At 28.8% G+C, this 19709-nt stretch overlaps 1 protein-coding gene across 1 annotated transcript in view; it reads left to right on the top strand.

Moving 5' to 3' along the window:
* LOC129911653 (voltage-dependent T-type calcium channel subunit alpha-1H) overlaps window positions 1-19709 on the top strand; it is a 228411-nt gene that overhangs the window by 196350 nt on the left and 12352 nt on the right. Inside the window, exons 16-22 of the mRNA XM_055989517.1 lie at window positions 1176-1385; window positions 10268-10433; window positions 16068-16223; window positions 16521-16703; window positions 17032-17202; window positions 17958-18158; window positions 18228-19261. Of these exons, the coding sequence (XP_055845492.1) occupies window positions 1176-1385; window positions 10268-10433; window positions 16068-16223; window positions 16521-16703; window positions 17032-17202; window positions 17958-18158; window positions 18228-19261 (2121 nt within the window). The remainder of the gene's footprint in view (window positions 1-1175; window positions 1386-10267; window positions 10434-16067; window positions 16224-16520; window positions 16704-17031; window positions 17203-17957; window positions 18159-18227; window positions 19262-19709) is intronic.

The raw sequence follows: 19709 nt of genomic DNA, 5'->3' as shown, positions 1-19709 counted from the left end.
AGATGTTCTTCGTTCCCGAGTGTAACCCTCCCACTGTTTATTGCACTAAGCAAAAAAAACGCCTTGGTTACCGCTCCACTCTATGTTTATTCGCGATAACCCCTAAAGTAACGTCGAGTTAAAACTAACCCTGTCTTCTCTTTACCCCGTCTAAACTATCTTCCTTCATGCCACTTCCCTAAGTGAAGTGTTGTTAGCTAAACAAAGTGATTTTGTTATTAGATATTAGTTTTTCTTTTATTTCATTTTCATATTAAGGCACGTTTATACGTAAACGGCAGTCCAGTGGCAGGTGCAAAAACCCACCCCTCCGACGAGCAAGCCTATTGGCCATCGCTAGCGTGCCTACCCGCACTTTGTCGACTGGGCAACCTAAACCACTTTTTTTTTTGAGAATTATTGAGATCCTGTTGATTGATGAAACTCATTGAAAAGCATAACTTCATAGATAGTGGTATAGGATCATCCATTCCGTTACACAGGTGGCGCCCAACGTGGGGCAAGAATTTGTAGCTTTTAAGTCGGTTTCAAAACCTTTAAAACTTTCTTTTTTTTAAATTCCATCTTAAGCAAATTCATATTTAAAATTTTTTTTGTTCAAACCGTTTCAAACAAATTTTCAAATAAAATCAAAATACGTTTTTGAACCCAACAGATTTTGTCCAGAAGTTTAGTTGCTTAAACAGAACTTCTAGTCGCATAATTGTAAATGGTTCTATATAAAAAAAAATAAGTTCGTTTTATCATATTACAGTGACCTGGAATATCCATGTAAAACTGTATTACAACCTGTTTCAGTATAGCATTGAATGAATGATAAACTTAATTTATTCTAACGGTTTAACATTGGTTTGGAGGATTTCATCGGACGACCGGGAGATAAAGGTACAAGTAGACCACGTCTTCGTCTGTTGCGCCCGAGTCATGTTCCAGCCAATTTTATAGATTTGAGTCAAAGCTTTTAAGAATCAAATACAAATTATTCCCCAGAGTAAAAGATAAACAAAATACCTTTTTAGTATCACAAACTTAAAAAAAAAAAAAACAACAAATAAAAAAAAGACACAAAGATTCACTGCGTTCCACGTGATTTTCTTCGAATTTTCTTTGTGTTTTATTTTGCACAAGAATCTAACCTTTGTCTCATTTTCTCTTTTGTTTTTTTTTTTCTCTAGTGCCATTGAAATTTGTCAGACATTCAGCGGTAATGGTGGCGGCGGCGGTGGTTCCGGTCTAAGTGTACTTAGAACTTTTCGCTTGTTGCGTATACTTAAGCTGGTTAGATTTATGCCAAATCTCCGACGACAATTATTTGTGATGCTGCGAACAATGGACAATGTGGCGGTATTCTTCTCACTGCTGGTATTGTTCATCTTTATATTTAGGTAAGTTCATGTTTAAATATTTCATTTTAAAAAGTTCGTTACGGTATTTTGGTTGAACAGAGAAACCCTTTAGATATTTTTTCTAATAGAAAGATTTATTTTTGTATTTTTGGTTGAGTAATATTTAAGTTTTTAAATTACTCTTCGAAGTTATATTAAATAAATAAAAAAGTTAAATGACAAGGAATTGAACATACTTTAGATGAATTTGAAAGAAATGTTTTGGTAACACAAATAAAAGGTAGTAGTCAGCCTGGATAACGAAATCCATTGACTTAGTGATCTGATTGGTTTTGATTTGATTAAAAAAAGGCATTCTGAATTTACCGCCAGTTTTATGATGTCTGTGTTAAATTGGCATCGTTTTGGATATAAAATAAAGCTCTTCCAATATGCACGTTGCATTTTTGTCTTGTAGAATGTCAAAAAGGTAATAAACAAACGGTGTTAAAATGATTTGAATAAATTTAACTTTAAAGAGTCTAATGCAAAAAACATATATTTTCAACGCTTTTAGCTTTTTGAAATTTTAAAAGTTGCAATTTCTTGTTCTGGTTAAAGATTTCTCATCATGACATCTGTGTTCGGAGAGCTAAGTTACTTAAATCTTGCAATTAATGAAAGTGGGCTAGATTCAGACTAATGATATGCTATTTTACCTCTCTATAAATACCTTAATCTTGACGGTGCGATCAATAGAACTCAAGATAAGCACTTTAAGCGGTTATGTTTTGTATTTAGTTTCTTGATTTTTTTAATTTAAATGATATCTCTCTAAAATTAGAGTCGATGTATCTTGAGTTATTTCCGCAAACTCAATGTCATTTTTGTGAACGTCAGTTTTGACATCTATCAGTTTAAAAAATGTCTCTTTGCCAATATGACTGTCAATCTATTGGGAACTATTTTGATATTTATTTTCTTCATATACCAATTTTAACACTTTTCATGCTAAACTGCATTGAACCATATATTCATATATTCTGGCTAACAAACAAATTCAAATCTGAAAAAAAAAAAATCTTTTCAATCTGTGAATTGAACAATCAATCTTCAATCATACAGACTTGGAGGACAATGGGATAACAGTCATCTAAATCTCACCATTAAATTTTTACACACAATTTAATAGGAGAATAGGCAATTTTGCGGCCAAGAATGATTTTGTTATTTTTTGATGTATATAGTTAAGTCTTACATACATAGTGCAGTAGTTTTATCCTTCTAACGTACTTCACAAACAGATAAAATGCATTTTTTGCATTTAACAGTTAATGCAGATTGTCTCAATGTTTTAAATTTAACGTGTTTTTTAAGTGCAAAATATGATATTCTGTGATATTAATCTTGGATATCCAACGAATAGAACCCAAAACATCAATTTCGAGTCTATTTTAAGACTTTTTTCTTTAATTTGTTTGTTTTTCCTTTTGGTAACTCAAAAACAAAATCTTGAAGTGGTTGGCTTGAAAAGTTTATATTTTGTGTTCCATTGGTCGGATAATCAAGATTCAGGTTTTCAAAATGGCATAAAATCATATTTCATAATTAAATTAAAATAGTAATTCAATTTGTCCATCGCATATTCCTCGATGCATTAACATTACTAATATTGCAATATATTCCATTCCAAATGCAATACAACGAAACGGCCATAGTTAAAAATTTTCTTAAGTTATAGTTCTTTCATTTGATACCAATTTCATTACTGGCCGCCAAACGTCCAAAATGCCCATTCTCCTTTATTGATTTGCTCTGGGAATTTGAGCTATAAATACTGTTGGGAGTACGAAATAAGCTTTTTAGTTTCCTCACACGATTACGATCATCCGTCACAGGGGCGTATACAGGTTTGCTTCTTGGGAGGGGTCATGCCAATTTTTTTTTTTTTTTCAAAAGTTTTGATAGCAGGCATAAACCTGAAAATGGGCTTTTTGAATTATTAAACATTAAAATTTGTGCGTCTTGCATTTCGAATCGAAAAGTTTCGAATGTAGTTCTAAAAATAACCAAACAAAAACGGTATGAGATTCGTTTAAGTTTAGCGTTAAGCCTTAAAGCCTAGAACGCTGCTGATGTGAAACGAAATTTTTCGTCGGTCTCCACGAGGACAACGAAATGCTTGCGAAATCTGGACCGAAAAATACTCAAAAATTGCAAAACATAAATGAAAAAAAAGCAAACACGCATCGCAGAAAGACATGCAATGACAAAATGAACAACAAAAACAAACAAAAACAACTCAAAATTTCATTTTTCCACACACAATGAATGTCCCCGGCAATTGTTTGTGTGCGAAAAAGAAGTTTAGACTTTCAATTTCGTTGTGCCGAACAGCGTACTACAGAACGAAAAGTTGAACGAAATTTTTGGTTTACCATTTCGTTGTTTCATTTTTGTATGGGATTTTTCGTTTCTTATCAGCAGCGTACTAGGCTTTAATTTTGACCAATTGAGGCTATCCTCTCCTAAAAATAAAATGTACTGTACGAGTACTTCGATTGAATAATTTGCCTAAAAACAACTGTTCATTGTTTTCCGCTAGCCCAGAAAGTTAATATAAAAATCGTTTTTACTTAATAACAGTTTTAACTTTTGAATTAAAAGTCTTCCTAACCTGAGGCAAACGAATCGCAAAGTTTTGTAAAAAAAATTGCATTGAAAATATAATTTTTTTTAAATTTTGTTTTAAAATTGTATGGGAATTTAAAATACCTCTATTAAAATAGTAAAGACAAAAAAAATAATTTTGGCGATATTTTGGAATTTGTCCGTTTTCAGGTATTAATCAGCGGTTTACAATATAAAAAAACATTCAGTTGTATTTATTAGATTAAGCCCTGCTTTTTCAATCGTCAGATAGACTATCAGAAGAATAAATGTCACTATAAAAAAAAACTTTTATTCCTAGGAATAAGCTCTAACTTAGGTTTATCTAACTATTCAAAAAATTAGCCCTAAGTGATATTTAATAATAATATTTAAATTGCCTTAGATAAGGTTGCTTCTATAATTGGCTGGCCATTGATGATTAACAAATCGATAGTTGTTTCAAAAAATGCAACAGATCTAGCTAATTTAGTATGTACAAAATACTGTTATATTCTGTAAGCAAACAAAATTCACCAAATTTTATCAGACGAATGTATTGAACTGATTTGAGAAATGATATCCTTCTTTAACATTTTGCCGATGACGAATTTTATCAACAGAATTGACCTCCACACAGCAAGGCCACAGAAAGCTTCCCTATTTAAAACATATTTTATTCACTTCATCATATAAAAAAATAGAAGATATGGCTGCTTCTTTTATTTGGTGGTAAGCAGTGTCTTGCCCTTAAGATATTATTTTTGTGTACCTACTAGATTCAATTTCTTTTAAAAAGCTTTGGATATAATACTTATCCGGATTTTGTTTCTATACAAAACTCTATAGCTCAACTAATATTATCGAACGAATCAAAATAATCCTAATCCAGCATAGCGTTCGCTTAAAATATGACCACATCCCCAAAATATGGTAAAATAGTTTGTTTGAATACCAAAAATTTTGTTTACTTTTAATTTTCGTTCATGTTCTAAAACTTCAACATTTTGAAAATAATCTTACTCAAGAGATTTCAGTATCACATAACAAATTCCTTTTTAAGTTCTGAGTTCTTGGGGGGGGGGGGGTCATGACCCCGTGACCCCCCCCCCCCTTCTATACGCCGTTGATCCGTCAACGTTTTGTTTATTGTTCTCTCTATTTAATTAGTAGACAAAAATAGGGACACATAGCAACCATACGTTATCGAACGTATGCCGTAGTTCGACCCCAGCTTATAAACATCATTCGCGAAACCATTAGTTGATCTAAATTTCAATTTTAAAAATGTCAAAATTGATTGGTTATAGATCCAAATTTAGCAAAAATTAAATTTTTACAACAAAAAAAATCACTAGTAGGTGCAAAAAACAGCTTTTTAGACCATCAATCAATGCAAAAATTTTATTTTGGTTAGTTTCATAGAAAGTTAATTCCTATACTTGTTTCGAAAATCATATTAAAATTAACATGTTCTGGTTCAAAATATAAGTCCACATGTGGTGGTTCGATTTCAAGATTAGTGTTATCGGAAAACAAAACAAGACACTAATTCAATAGTTAATCATTGTTATTACGCGCAAAACATTTCAATTTTTTGTCGAAAAAACTCAAGAGTATTTAATATATTTAAATATTTTATTGAAATATGCAATTGAATCAGTTCATATAGTTAGTTGGTACCTAGTATTTCAAAGGAAAAAAAAATGTTTCAATAACGCTCGTAAAAATTGTGTTCAATTTCTTGTTGTTTTAATTTTTGTTTGTATTTTTTTCTTAATCCAGTTCAGTAAAATTCAAATACCTACCTAATATGTTTTTGTAATTTCCAGATATTTGTATTTTATCGTAAAATTTTTGTAAATCGGTACCTTCTCTAATATGATCATTTCTTTCAATTTTCTGTTTCCTAGCCTTCTCTAAGAAATACCTTTATCATATTTCTTCTATAGCTAAGTCAATTTTTCAAATTTCAAATCGCAGCTCCGAAATATACAGCTATTCCTATAATTATTTCTTTCCTTTCCTCCATTTCCCATCCAATGAAGACTTTTGTGTGTGTGGAATCCATCACCATCATCGTCGTTGGGAACATTATTATTTCAAAAAATCCAACCTTGAATTAATTTTTTTGTTTGTTTGTTTTTTTCTTATATTTAAGAAAGTTATTTCAATATACACACAAACATTTTGCTGTCGTAATCTTATTCTATTATTCTACCTTAACAAAATAAATTCAAATTTCGTACCCTTTATTCTCACTTTTCTCAATGATTCAATATTACCACTTCTTGCTTCTAGAATTCACAGGACACAAATTTTATTTGTCTTTTTTTTTTATTTTTTCTCAACTTATTAATGTTTCCTTAACAAAAAAAAATTTACCTTAACACTCACAAAATAAAATAAGCAAAACAATTTCACAAATTGTAACCTCGCTATTTAAACATTTAAAAATTAAATATAAAACTAAAATTTCTTTACACAACTTTAAAATAAAATATATATTTTTATATATGGACTTAATCTTTCAAAATAATTGTTCCGTTTAATTTTAATCATTCACATACATAACATTATACATCTCTTTATATTATATGTGTTAGCTTTATTTATTTATGAAAATAGTTAAGTAATTTATAATTAAAATTTTCTTTTGTGTAGCAAATTATTTGCTTAGATAAATAATTGTTATTAGATTTAGAAGAAATAAAAAAAAACTAAATATATGAAAATAAACAAAACTCAAAGTAATCTTGAAGCTAAATTTTAAAATTTCTATACTCACTCTGAATATTATGTTTGCGTAGAAGCAATATAAATTAAAGCTATACAAAATAATTATTTAAATCTTCTTTATTTAATTAAGAAGCTTAAATTTTCCTCTTCAACTTTAATTTTAATTTTTATATTTTATTTTTTAATATCATTTACTTTTTGTTTTGAAACAACTTTCACAATAATTCAGAAATAATTCAATAACATATAATTTAATAACGATAGGTATTGCATTTACAGAATTGTCTTACAATACATTTTGGCGTTGGTTGGTCTGCTATAATTAAAAAAATTCTTAAAGGTTTTTTACCAACGCAATGAGTTCTATTTTTGATATACCTACAGGAAAAAAATGTATTTTAAAGTTTGTATTGTTTATTTCTGTTTAGAATCTTAACATTCTCAAAATAGGAAAACTAGAATCCACATTTTGCTGATATAGGAAAGCAATTACTTACCTTACTTTTTATGGAAAAATAAATGTATGATACTTATATTTACAATAGTATGCTTAAAATATTAATTTAAAAAATTAGACAATGGAAATTTAAAAATTTTCTTTCGCAATGAAGAAGACACATGAATTACAAAAATTAAATGCAAAATTTGTCAACCTCATCTTAGACTCTATTGTTTAATTTAGAAATAAAGGACTTCCAATGAACAGTTTTTTAATAAATAAATTTTAAAATAAAAAATGTCGACAATAAAAAATTTTAAAATGTCATAGAGGTTTAAATGTTCTTCTAAAAACTGCTTAACTTTTTGACAACAATTCTAATTATTTTAGCTGGTTTAGCTCACAACGTACTTAACGCATATTATGCGAAATTTAATACAGCACACTTTTTACTACACAATATTTCTTATACAGGGTTCTGGAATGCAAAATAATATAACAATTTTAATTATTAGGAGCCAATTACTCATAAAAACTCTCTTGAAACTAAGAGTGTATCTTAGGTGCTACTCGTTCCCCATTTTTGAGCACCTTATCCAATTTATTTATTCGCTAAAATATTTATTCTACAAACTCTTTTATGGTAATTACTTAGAGTATTCGATGGAATATTAAAGCAATTCAATAGATTTAAATTTTTATTCATTCACACATAATAAATTTATTTATATATGTATCTTTTTCTTCATTATTGATTTTTTTTTTTATAATTTTTATTTTATCTTTAACTTTATTATCTATACAATTTAATTTGTTTAATTTCTTTCTTCAATTATTCTCTTTCTATCTTTCCTCTTCTACAAATCTGCTGTAATTATTATCGATTAATCCAAACATATATAAACTTTTAAAATTTTAAAATCGAATTAAAACAAAAACAATGTTTGTAACTCATAAAAAAAAAAACAATTCGCAAAAAATAAAAACAAAAATTTAGTATCCTCGGCATGAATCTGTTTGGATGCAAATTCTGCGAAGAAGTTAAAGGAGAGATGGTATGCGATCGCAAGAATTTTGACACCCTTTTGTGGGCGCTCGTCACAGTGTTTCAGGTAGAATACAGATTGAAATTTTATAAAAATTTAAAATTTATCCTTTCTAATCAAAATTGTTGTTTTTTGAATATTTCTGTTTAAATAATTTGTTTTGTCTGGTATAATAATTTTTTTTTGTAAAGTTAACGTATAAATGGACTTGTATTTTTTGTGGCAACCGAATCAGCTGTACATACAAAGTTTATTAGGTGTTAATACTAAAACAAAATCAAAATAAAAAAAAAAAAAGAAACCTACATTTTAATATATATAGAAACTATATTTTATCAGTATGAATGCTTTTGCTTGAAATATTTATTTTTGTAAAAAATATTTCTTTCCGAATTTCTTTTTGTTCGGAAAACATTTGTTTAGGGATTTAAAAAAAAAAGTAGAATTGTAAAAAGTAACAATTACCTATAAGAAAAGTATATGTCTTATGAAAATTAAAATTTTCTGCCTGAGGTAAAAGTTTTAAAATTAAAACAATTTACAAGTTGAAAAGAAGGCTTAACATATATTTTTATGTGTTTATATATTACATATATGTATAATGTACAATTGTAGATATGTGAATAGTAATTTAATCAAACGTATTTATTTGAAAGTAAGCTTTAGGTTTTTGGTTTAAATAGATTTCATGTGCACGTTCTTGTAGGTCATTGCATATTTAGCAAAAGTCTTAGTTTAAAAAATAAAAAGTCATTGAGCTATCTCATGTGGCCATCTTTATTAACAGGTAAGAATATTTTATTTACTTGACATTTTTACTAAATATTCAATTTGATAACCTCTGTTGCATAAACCTTAATGTTTCAATATATATTGCATGTCTGTTTAAAATGTTGCAATGTTTTATAATGTCTAACAAGAAAATTATGAGAACTGAAAATCCGCGTTAACTCTAGTGAATAAATAACCGAAATAGTTCTTCAGTTATATAACATCTCAGAAAATATTTATTTGTGATGTGCGGAGCACAGTGCAGCTATAAGAAAACTTAGATTGGATTGCAGTATCTTTTAACCTAATGCAATTTTATATCTATATCTTACCGAAATTAATTGAGCTTCTGCTTTATGCTCCAGCACGAATAATGAAGCAAAATATGTATACAAATTTCAATACTTAATCATAAAAAGAACAACATAATCTATTATGTAGTATTTGGAGAAAGACTCCCTTTATTTATCAACATTCAAAGGGGAAAAATTTTAGTTTTTGAACGAAAAATTACCCAAAAGGCTGAGAAATTTTTGAAAAATTACACAGAAAAAGTAAGAAAATTATTTCTATATTACTGGAAGATATTGAAAAAAAAAACACCACGAAGTAAATTTAAGCGGATTTTAATAGATTTAACCACTTAATAAAAATACATATAAGAATTAAAATAAAAAAAATATCAAATCAGTTTTCTCATTATTTTCTTGATACCAATTATCACATTAGCATGATGTTACTCCTTTGTAATACATTTCCTCAAATAATTCGCCTGAATTCAATAATTTCTTTGTTTCACTTTAATTTTAAATTTTCTTAATTAAAAATTCTATTTGATCAACAATTTAAATCTCCCTTGCCAGTTCAAATTAAAAAAAAAACACTCTCAGTTAACCAAAACACACCTTAAGGAATAAAAAAAAAACAAACAAATTTCATCATCCCAACCACCACAACTACTACTACTATCATCACTACCCACTGCTATTTCTTCTAGCATATTTAAAAAATTAAATAAACAATTAATTTATGATTTTTATGTTAGAAAAAAAAATATAATAATTTATACAAATTATCCAATGATTTTTAATTTAAGTCAACAAAATCATTATTGAAACAGAAGAAAACAAATAAATATTATTTCTCATTGCCTATATTAAATTTATATAACATAACAAATAATTTATTTTTAAAAACCAATTAATCAAAAAAAAAAAATCAAAAACAAAAATAATCGCTTTGAAAAAAAAAAATAGAAAAAAATACATAATATACATAAATATATACTATACATACAGCATACTTGGCATGTATCTATTTGGCGGTAAGTTTTGTAAATTTATGGACGAATCTGGACAAGAAAGGGAATGTACTTGTCCTGAAATAATCAACAAGCATCCACTATGTGAATGTGATCGCAAACATTTCAACAACATTTTATGGGCAACAGTAACAGTTTTTCAAGTAAGCTCTACATCAAAACATAATTTCTCTTTTTTTTTTTGGTTTTGTTTTATTTATGTTTCATCTCATTTATTATTAATAAAAACTTCAGACAAAAGAAATCATGTGATTTTTTTTTAAACTTTCCATCAATAAAATCTTTCATATGGATTTTTTTTATTTCATGGATTAAACTTAACATGATACAATTATTTTAATTTTGTTTGTTTTGTTTTTTTTTTGTTTTTTCTTAATTTTTTTCTTTTTTTTTAAATCATTTACAAACAAAATATTACGCAAACAATCAACTATCCAACAAGTAGGTACTCTGATTAAAAAAATACACAGTAAATCTTATTGTTTAATAATAAAACATTTTGGTTTGTAATTTTTAATTTAGATCCTAAAGCTAAGTTATATGTAAGTTAATCACACATTTGAGTACTTCCAAAATTGATACCTTCGGAGCACAAAGCTGCAAACTAATTTTATATACTAAATATCGAAGATATTTTGTTGGTGGACCAGTTAATGCCAAAGTTATCAAAACACAATAAAAATACAAATCTGATAAAACAGTAGTTTTTTTATTTTGCAATTATCTCAAAAACTAGAAGTCATAGAAAACCATTCAGTAGTTGATAGAAAATCAATTGAGGCTGCATCAGTAAATTTTGTATTAAAATTAACGTTCCTGACAAAAATATACTCATCGTGTTTTTTTTTTTAACTTTTTGTCCCCTAATTTAAACTTTAAGATCGGTTATTTCAAAAACTATTAATTGAAATAACTTGATTTAAAAATTATAACTTTAGCTTTAGAAAAAAGTATCATTCATAACTGCAAGTGTTGCCGTTGTAATAATTTTTTTTAAATTTTATGTCGTTTTTTAGAAAATTACCCCTCCCGTCTTGTTTTTTAGACCTTAAATAGTTAGTAAAACTAACTAAAGTCTTGTTTTTTAGACCTTAAATAGTTAGTAAAAAAAAAATCAATTACTTTGAGGGTTTTTAATCGTTGTAGAACCTAGTCTGTCTTTAAAGATTATCATTTATCAGTCTTGAGTTTGAAGCGTACACATATTTCCTCACAGTTTTGCAGTTTTGACTCTAAAAAACCGATATGAAAAAAAAAAGAAAAAACATCACGTCTACAGTTTAATTCAGTTGTCTACACGTGACATATTTTATTACTTTAAAAAAATGACTTTTGTAGTGGGTATCCCTCTCCCAAAAAAAAATAAACATTATAATATTCTCTTTTTGAATAAAAACAATATTAAATAACGCAAAAAAAAACAACAAAGTCTAGAGAAAACCATCCCCAACCTAATGCTTTTTACTGTTTTGTAATATCTTTTAAAAAAACCGAGATCTCCTCTCCTAAAAAAAATCAAACTATCGATACAGCGATCTTCAGCTTCATGTATAAAACCAAAAAAAGTAGTCTTTCCGCATAACTGAACTGTGCCTCACCCAATCTTATCATCCGATGCGTAGAGATTCGGTTTTTATGGAACCATCAATGCTGTTCTAACCATGTTTTAGGAAGTCAACTACTACTCGATCAGTCACAATACAGAAAACACTACATGTTAGTTTAAGCCAAAGAACAATGCTCTTCAAAAACCAATCTCAAACAAAACAAACTGGTTGTTCTTGTGTTAAAAAGTTCTTAAACTTGATAAAAACAAATTGAAAATTACAAACCAATTCACATTTGTGACAACTTACATTTAAGTATTAAACAAAAAGATAACACATTTAATTTGCATTATATTTGTTTCTCTTAAGTTGCCTTGCTTAAATTAATTTAAACAAAACAAAAACAAAGCTTCTTTACACACCATGCCATAAATAAACATTTTGTATATACAAACTAATTTTTGTTTTTCATTTATAGTACAGGAAAGTTAGTAAAAAAACAGGCATTTTGTGGAACGAAATACAGGACGGCTGAATTTTTCAAATCTGAAAAAGGGGTATTAGAAAAGCTTAAGTCCTGGTTTTCGGGACGCCACCCCCCTGGCGAAATCCGCCATTTTGGAAAACGCGAATCACTCTATATCTCCAAAACTATGGGTCCTATAGAAATGGTTGTCAGACCAAAGTTCTTGGAAATTTAATTATCTTTTTCTTTGTAGTACATTATTTTTCTCAGCGGGCAATAGTTTTGAGGTTATGTTGTTTTAATTTATTTTTTTTCGGTTTTCTTAAGATTATAACAATCCCGGTATCAGTTACATAATTTTTTAAACAGTAAAAGTTATAGACCATCAAATTTCCAATAATTTGGTATATTTTTGAAAGTCATGCGATGTATAAATCGAAAGTTATTGATCTGAAAACTATAATATTAGTGCAGGAAAGTTAGTAAAAAAAACAGGCATTTTGTGGAACGATGAAAGAAGGATAGTAAAAAAACGAAAGTCCTGGTTTTCGGGTCGCCAACCACCTGGTGAAAGCCATTTTGAATAATTGGTCTATATCTACTACACTATTGGCTTGACCGAATAAGTTACTGAACCAAAATTGTAGGTAATATAAATATCTTTTCTTGTGCATGCACTGTTTTTCAGCGAGGATATCACTTTTTAGGTTATGTTGTTTAATTTTTAATTTTTTTCTGTTTTTTTTTCTTTAATTTTTCTCAGTAGAAGATAGAAACAGATAGAAACATAATTTTTTAGCATCATAAAAGTATGATGATTGACTTAAAACAAAATATGTGTACCTCAATATTGTAAGTTTTACCATTAACCACCTTAATAACTCCCCCTCATATCATATTTTTCTTGTTTTTACATTAGGTACCCGATTTAGCCTTTTTTTTCATAACTTATGCAAAAACATATTAGTATATTTTTTGAAAATATTGAGAGGGATTGCTCTTTAAGTTCCGTATCTTTGGTTTGAAAAGTCATATAATCTTCAAAAGTATCCCAAATTAATGTAAATTTGATGTTCTACAACTTTAATGATTATGTTTCTATCATAGAGACTGAGAAAAATTAAAAAAAAAGAAAAAATAAAAAATAAAACAACATAACCTAAAAAGTGTTGTCCTCGCTGAAAAACAGTGCATGCACAAGAAAAGATATTTATATTACCTACAACTTTGGTTCAGTAACTTATTCGATCAAGCCAATAGTTTGGGAGATATAGACCAATTCGCGTTTTAAAAAATGGCGGATTTTGCCAGGGGGTTGGTGTCCCGAAAACCAGGACTTAAGCTTTTCTAATACCCTTCTTTCAGGTTTGAAAAAATCAGCCTCCCTTTAATTCGTTCCACAAAATGCCTGATTTCTTTACTAACTTTCCTGTACTTAGACTATAGTTTTCAATTCAATAACTTTCGACTCATACATCGCATGACTTTTGAAAATATACCAAATTATTGGAAATTTGATGGTCTATAACTTTTACTGTTTAAAAAATTATGTAACTAGTACTGTGATTGTTATAATCTTAAGAAAACCGAAAAAAAATAAATTAAAACAACATAACCTCAAAACTATTGCCCGCTGAGAAAAATAATGTACTACAAAGAAAAAGATAATTAAATTTCCAAGAACTTTGGTCTGACAACCATTTCTATAGGACCCATAGTTTTGGAGATATAGAGTGATTCGCGTTTTCCAAAATGGCGGATTTCGCCAGGGGGGTGGCGTCCCGAAAACCAGGACTTAAGCTTTTCTAATACCCCTTTTTCAGATTTGAAAAATTAAGCCGTCCTGTATTTCGTTCCACGAAAATGTCTATCTTTCCTGTACTATTATTTACTAAGCTTATGTAAGCTAACGTATATTTTTTTAATATAAAATTGATATAGTTACAAATTAAGTCCTTTGCTAGTTTTATTCAAATTTGATTAAATTTTAGTCAGCAGTTACTGAAAAAAAAATATAAAAAAAATAAAAATCATATTTTTTTTATTGTATTTTAGATTATTTGCACCTAAGAATTCACTCTTTCTCATATAGAATTGTACAAAAGCTTAAAACCTACATACTTTGCAAAATATAAGCTATAAGCATGCTTTTTATTCATTCAGATTTTACATTACGTATATCTAAATTTAAATTCGTTCAAAAAAAATAATGAAATCTTTACCTGAATTTAGTTTTGTGATAAAACATAGTACCTACAATAGTGTTAAAAAAATTATTATTTATAATTCGCTGGTGAAATTTAAATAAAAAATCTCCAAATGTTACAATTGTGAAATTTTATCATCAATTCGAGACTAAACTTTTTTCTACACTCCAATTCCAGTTACTGGTTAGGCGTTAAATAAAGCAACACTGTCATTATTTTATCATTTAAGAGATCAACAGAACGTCCAACGAAAAAAAAATTTATTCAAAATTTATTTTATTTCAATATTTAAATTTAAACGGTCACTGTGGCGTATGCGTATTTTTTACCAATTTTTGTTGGTTAAAACAATAAAACAAAAATATCGTTAGAAATGTAAAGTGTCGAACGTAGATTTTTTCTTCTAAGGTTCATATTTTAAAAGATAAAGCAAAAACTTTCACCCCAAAAAAAAGTTTCATACTGTTAATTCCAAAGTTCAAAAAGTTTGATATTATATGACACTCTTTCCATGATTTATTGCTACTTTAAAAAGGTTATAGGTTTTTCGCAAAAAAAAAATTTAACACAAAAATACACTAATTTAATAGATGAGAAAGACAACATTTTCGGTATGAACGACCAATTAAAAATTATTGCGAATCGATCGGTAAACTTTTAGGTATGAAATAAATGTAATCTTATTTGAAACCAATCATAATTTGAATTAAAAAAAATTAATAGAAATTCAATAATTTTACCAGCGAATTAAAAGAAATATTAATTTTAGAAATTTTGTCATTTAAAACATATGTTTGTTGTTTTATAAAAACATCTAAAGCAAGCTATAATCTTGCCCAAAGTGATAATTTTTTTCATTAGATTTACTCAAGTTTTTGATAACAAAAATTGAAATAAAATTCAACTCTAATTTTTTTTTTAAATATTTGACGCCTAAGCTTGGACTGGCATTTTTTTAATTACAAAGTTTATACATTTTTTTTTAAGTCGCAAGGCCAGTGCACACTTATAGCGGAATTCCTTTTTAACTTGTACATATTATACATAATTTGAATGCCTTTTATTAAAATTTTAATACCCAAAAACCAAAAACGGCTAAGAATTTATATATTATTTGAAGAATGATTTTTCGAAATTTATTTTATTTAGATGGACAGAAATATAACAATTATTTAGAATGTTAAAGGCCCACCTTTTAAATTATTAAAAAATTATAAACTATTATGAAATTAAATTGTTTTTTCAAAATTAGAAACCTCCTGCATTCGAAAAAATATAACCGCCCCAATTTTTGTGACTTCTTTTCTATATTTATATGTAATTATTGTAATGCTGGTATGAAGTAAAAGTTTTTCAAGTTTAACTAAACACACGTCGGTTTGCTGCTACTAAAATCAATCAAAATGACAATTTTATTAAAATAAAAATAAAAAAGTATAATAGATTTTATTTTTCAAAATTTCTTGCTTTTTCTAATTTTTTTTTTTTATAAATCAAAATTTATATTATTGAATGAGCTTTTTATTATGAGTTATGTTAATGGACGACAAATTGTAGATCCTTACACAAGAGGATTGGAACGTAGTTCTGTTCAATGGCATGGAAAAGACTAGCCATTGGGCAGCATTGTACTTCGTGGCATTGATGACATTTGGCAATTATGTTCTCTTTAATTTGCTTGTTGCTATTCTTGTTGAAGGATTCAGTTCAGAGGTACGAACACGAAGTCGAATAGAATGTGCAGTTTCTGATTTTTCGGTCCATTATCTGTAATCTTTGTATATCTTAAAAAAAAGCTACATATTCATGTAAATTAATTTTCCAAAACTTAATTGATATAATGAACTGAAAAAAAAACATATTACAGAAGTGGGCAATTGCAATGAGTACGAAATGTGTACTCATTGCAACAAAAAGATTTCTACACTGTACCGAAAAATTGGATAAAAATTGGGGGAAAAATGTATTCTATAAATTTCAAATTAATTTTTTTTAAATTTCTGTCTCCAGCGTAACGAACGTCGAGAACGGGAGCAAAGAGAATTGGTTAAAAAGCTCCGTGAAGAGACTTTAGCTGAGAACTACAGTGATATAATGTACGACGAATCACGAAGTACTTCGGATTCATCATCAACCAATGAAAGCTACTATGAAATTCGCAATAAGTGGCATAGTGCTGAAGATGTTAGAAAGGTTGGTTATTCATTTCGTAACTCTGTTTTTTTGCATATCGTCGGTGAAACCAGAAAAGTGTGTAACTCCAAATTTTCTGAAAATTAGATTTGAATGCCGTCTGTTAGACAAACCTAATACCTACCGTTCCTCAAACTCAGAATCCCCTTAAAGTTCATAGTTTTTATTTTATTAGCAAATAAGAAAATGAAAATTCATACAAATGCCTTCAAAACGATTTTGTTTTTTTGCTCTCCTATAAAATTTGCTAAAATGGAGTTACACACTTTTCTGGTTTCACCGACGATATAACATTTAATTTTTTTTTTTTTAATTTCTTCCACTTTAGCTTAATGACGCAACTGAAATAACAATCGATCCAAAGTGCAATATTCAAAAACAACGGATGCTTCAGCCAACCCTTGATTATCAAGTCAATGAGTCTAATTCAGCTGTTAAAAAGTCATCAGAAAAAGACATTAGTAGGCTACTGGAGGATGATAGAAAAATTTTGAAAAAGGTATTAATTTATTTTTTAGTTAATAATAAAATCTAAAATATATACAGATATAATATTTATTTCCAAATTAATCGAGTTATTTTTTGAAAATTGGCTAAGAAAAAAATATTAAACGATTTCAACCCAGGCGCAGAAATTTGAAAATTTGGGCACAATGCAATTTAGTGGTTGTTCTTAATGAAATTTCTGCATTTTTTACTTGATTTCAAATTGTTTAAAATTTTTTTCTCGCTCACTTTCAACTGATTTTCATAAAAAATACCTCGTTTGTTTTGGAAAAAAAAAATATTATTGTTGAAGAAGGGCGAAATTCATAGTCATTACTCAAGCTGAAAAATATCTTAAGCATTCCCTTAAGTTAATTCTTATTCGTAGTCGTTAGTCGTCACTCATGTCAAGATTTTTCTCAAGTGAAAGTCTGACTACTTGCGGAATTTCTCAGTTCGCACTTATAATAATCCAAAACTTGAGAAAACGCGTAAACGAATGACCACACCGGAAAGGTATGCGGTAATTACTGGCTATTTTCTTTAAAATACCAGCCATGTTCTATATGAACTGTTTAATGCTTGTACATTCCACACGCAGATTAAAGTTTGTTGTGCCTAGACGACCAACTCTTTGGCCTAAACGACCGAATCATTTAATGACTACTTTATTTAAACAGCCTTTTTTTAACCATTTATTATACAATTATTAGGTATCAAATGCATTTTCAAAAACAGATATAATAAATACCTTAATTTTCCATCTAGACATATTCCATAAAGGAACGCCGCAGTGAGAGCGCAAAACTTACAAAACTACGTCCAGTAAGAGACCCACCCATAATAATGACAACAGCAGCAACACCACAAGACTCACCCAATACAACTCTTGAGTCAGGAACGACTTTCAAGAATTGGAATCAGCAAGAATTCGAAGCAGCAACAGCTCGATTAGAAAGTGTCTTAAAGGTACTTTTAGTATTCTCAAATCAAAATTTATATATTTTTTTAATTTTTTATTTTTTCTCTTACCTACAGCAAAGTCACAGTTCGCCTTCACTTCTTAAACCACCGACACTTCTCAACGCTCAATGTTCATTAGATGAAGGTATTCCTTCAATTGAATTCATTCCACCCTCTCCAGTGATGCCACATAAAGCGCCTGTGAACATATTGAGTGTTAGTAATTTAGGAAGCAATACTAGTATTAATCAATTAGGTAGTAATCGAAATCTAACAGATGACATAACAAAGAATTCCACTACTTCTCCATCATCTGCTGACGATAATCAACTTAAATCCACACCCAATTCAGCAAATTCAAATAGCAGTGGAATTATCATAAACCCTCAAGTTCAGCGAACACCGAGCTTCAATCGTTTTCGACGTTCGAGTTCGAAAAAGAAAAAACCTCCAATCGATGGTTCGGCAGAAGTTGATGAGGAAAATATTATTTTAAATAATGGAAGAGACTCCTCCCAGTTACTTGGGAAGGGCACTCAAAGAGCTGACCCATTTTTACGATCAGCCAACCGTATACAAAACAACACTAAAGACACCAACAAAAATAGTCCCCAAAATTCAATACGTCGTCTATCAGTGGCAAGCAGTACTGGTGGCATTGAAAGTGGCAGTGGCTCAGGCAGACGTGCTTCCTGTGCTTACAATAACTCTCAATTTTACCAGAACATAAACCGTCATAACTCGATAAAGAACTATTCGGGTAGAAGAATGTCATCTATTGAAATAGCCTTCGGAAAGGCGTCGAATTTAAATTTTTACAACTTGGAGGCCAATCGAAAATCATTGTCGTATACGAATTCAAAAATTGATTTAGATAAATGGCAAAAATCACTGTCGAATCTTAATGAACCGGAAGTGATGCAACAGGCCAAAGATGAAAAGGCAGCAAAAAAGAAAGAAAAATACCTAAATCAACAGCAATCGCATTCCATTCTGACAAACTCGGAGCGAGTTTCGAAGATAAAAATTCTTATAGAACGCCTTAAGCCAACAAATTTTACCGAGGAACGTGACTCGTATTCGATGTACATTTTTCCTGAGGACAATAGGTAAGGATTTTTTAAACTTGATGCGGGAGTTTTTGTATACGGATTGGGTGGTGATTTTAGATACAACAGAAAAAAAAAAGTTATGGACTGATTCCAAAGTCTTTCAATTCGGTTTTTACTTAATTCAGTTGGTGTCCGTATATATAGGGTAGTGTAAATGCCTTCAAATGGATTTATTATATTTTGTTTCTGCTGTTTTTTGATATTTTATATTTTTGATTCTAGGATTTGGTAAAAAAAGGAAAAAAAGAACATTTTGTATGCCGGGGATTTAATTGAAACGTGACGAACTTATTGATTTGAATAGTGGTGGTTTGGGAGATTTTTATACTATGGTGAACCTATAAGCTTTTTGTGGTAGCACACATGTTTTTTTTTTTCAAATCTAATTTTTATACAGAAAAACTAATTCTTTGCTCTATACGTTGCGATTTCCGTTTCGTATTTT

The sequence above is a fragment of the Episyrphus balteatus genome, chromosome 2 (genome assembly GCF_945859705.1).
Source record: "Episyrphus balteatus chromosome 2, idEpiBalt1.1, whole genome shotgun sequence".
Lineage (NCBI taxonomy): Eukaryota > Metazoa > Arthropoda > Insecta > Diptera > Syrphidae > Episyrphus > Episyrphus balteatus.
This window is presented reverse-complemented; position numbering and strand designations above follow the sequence as displayed.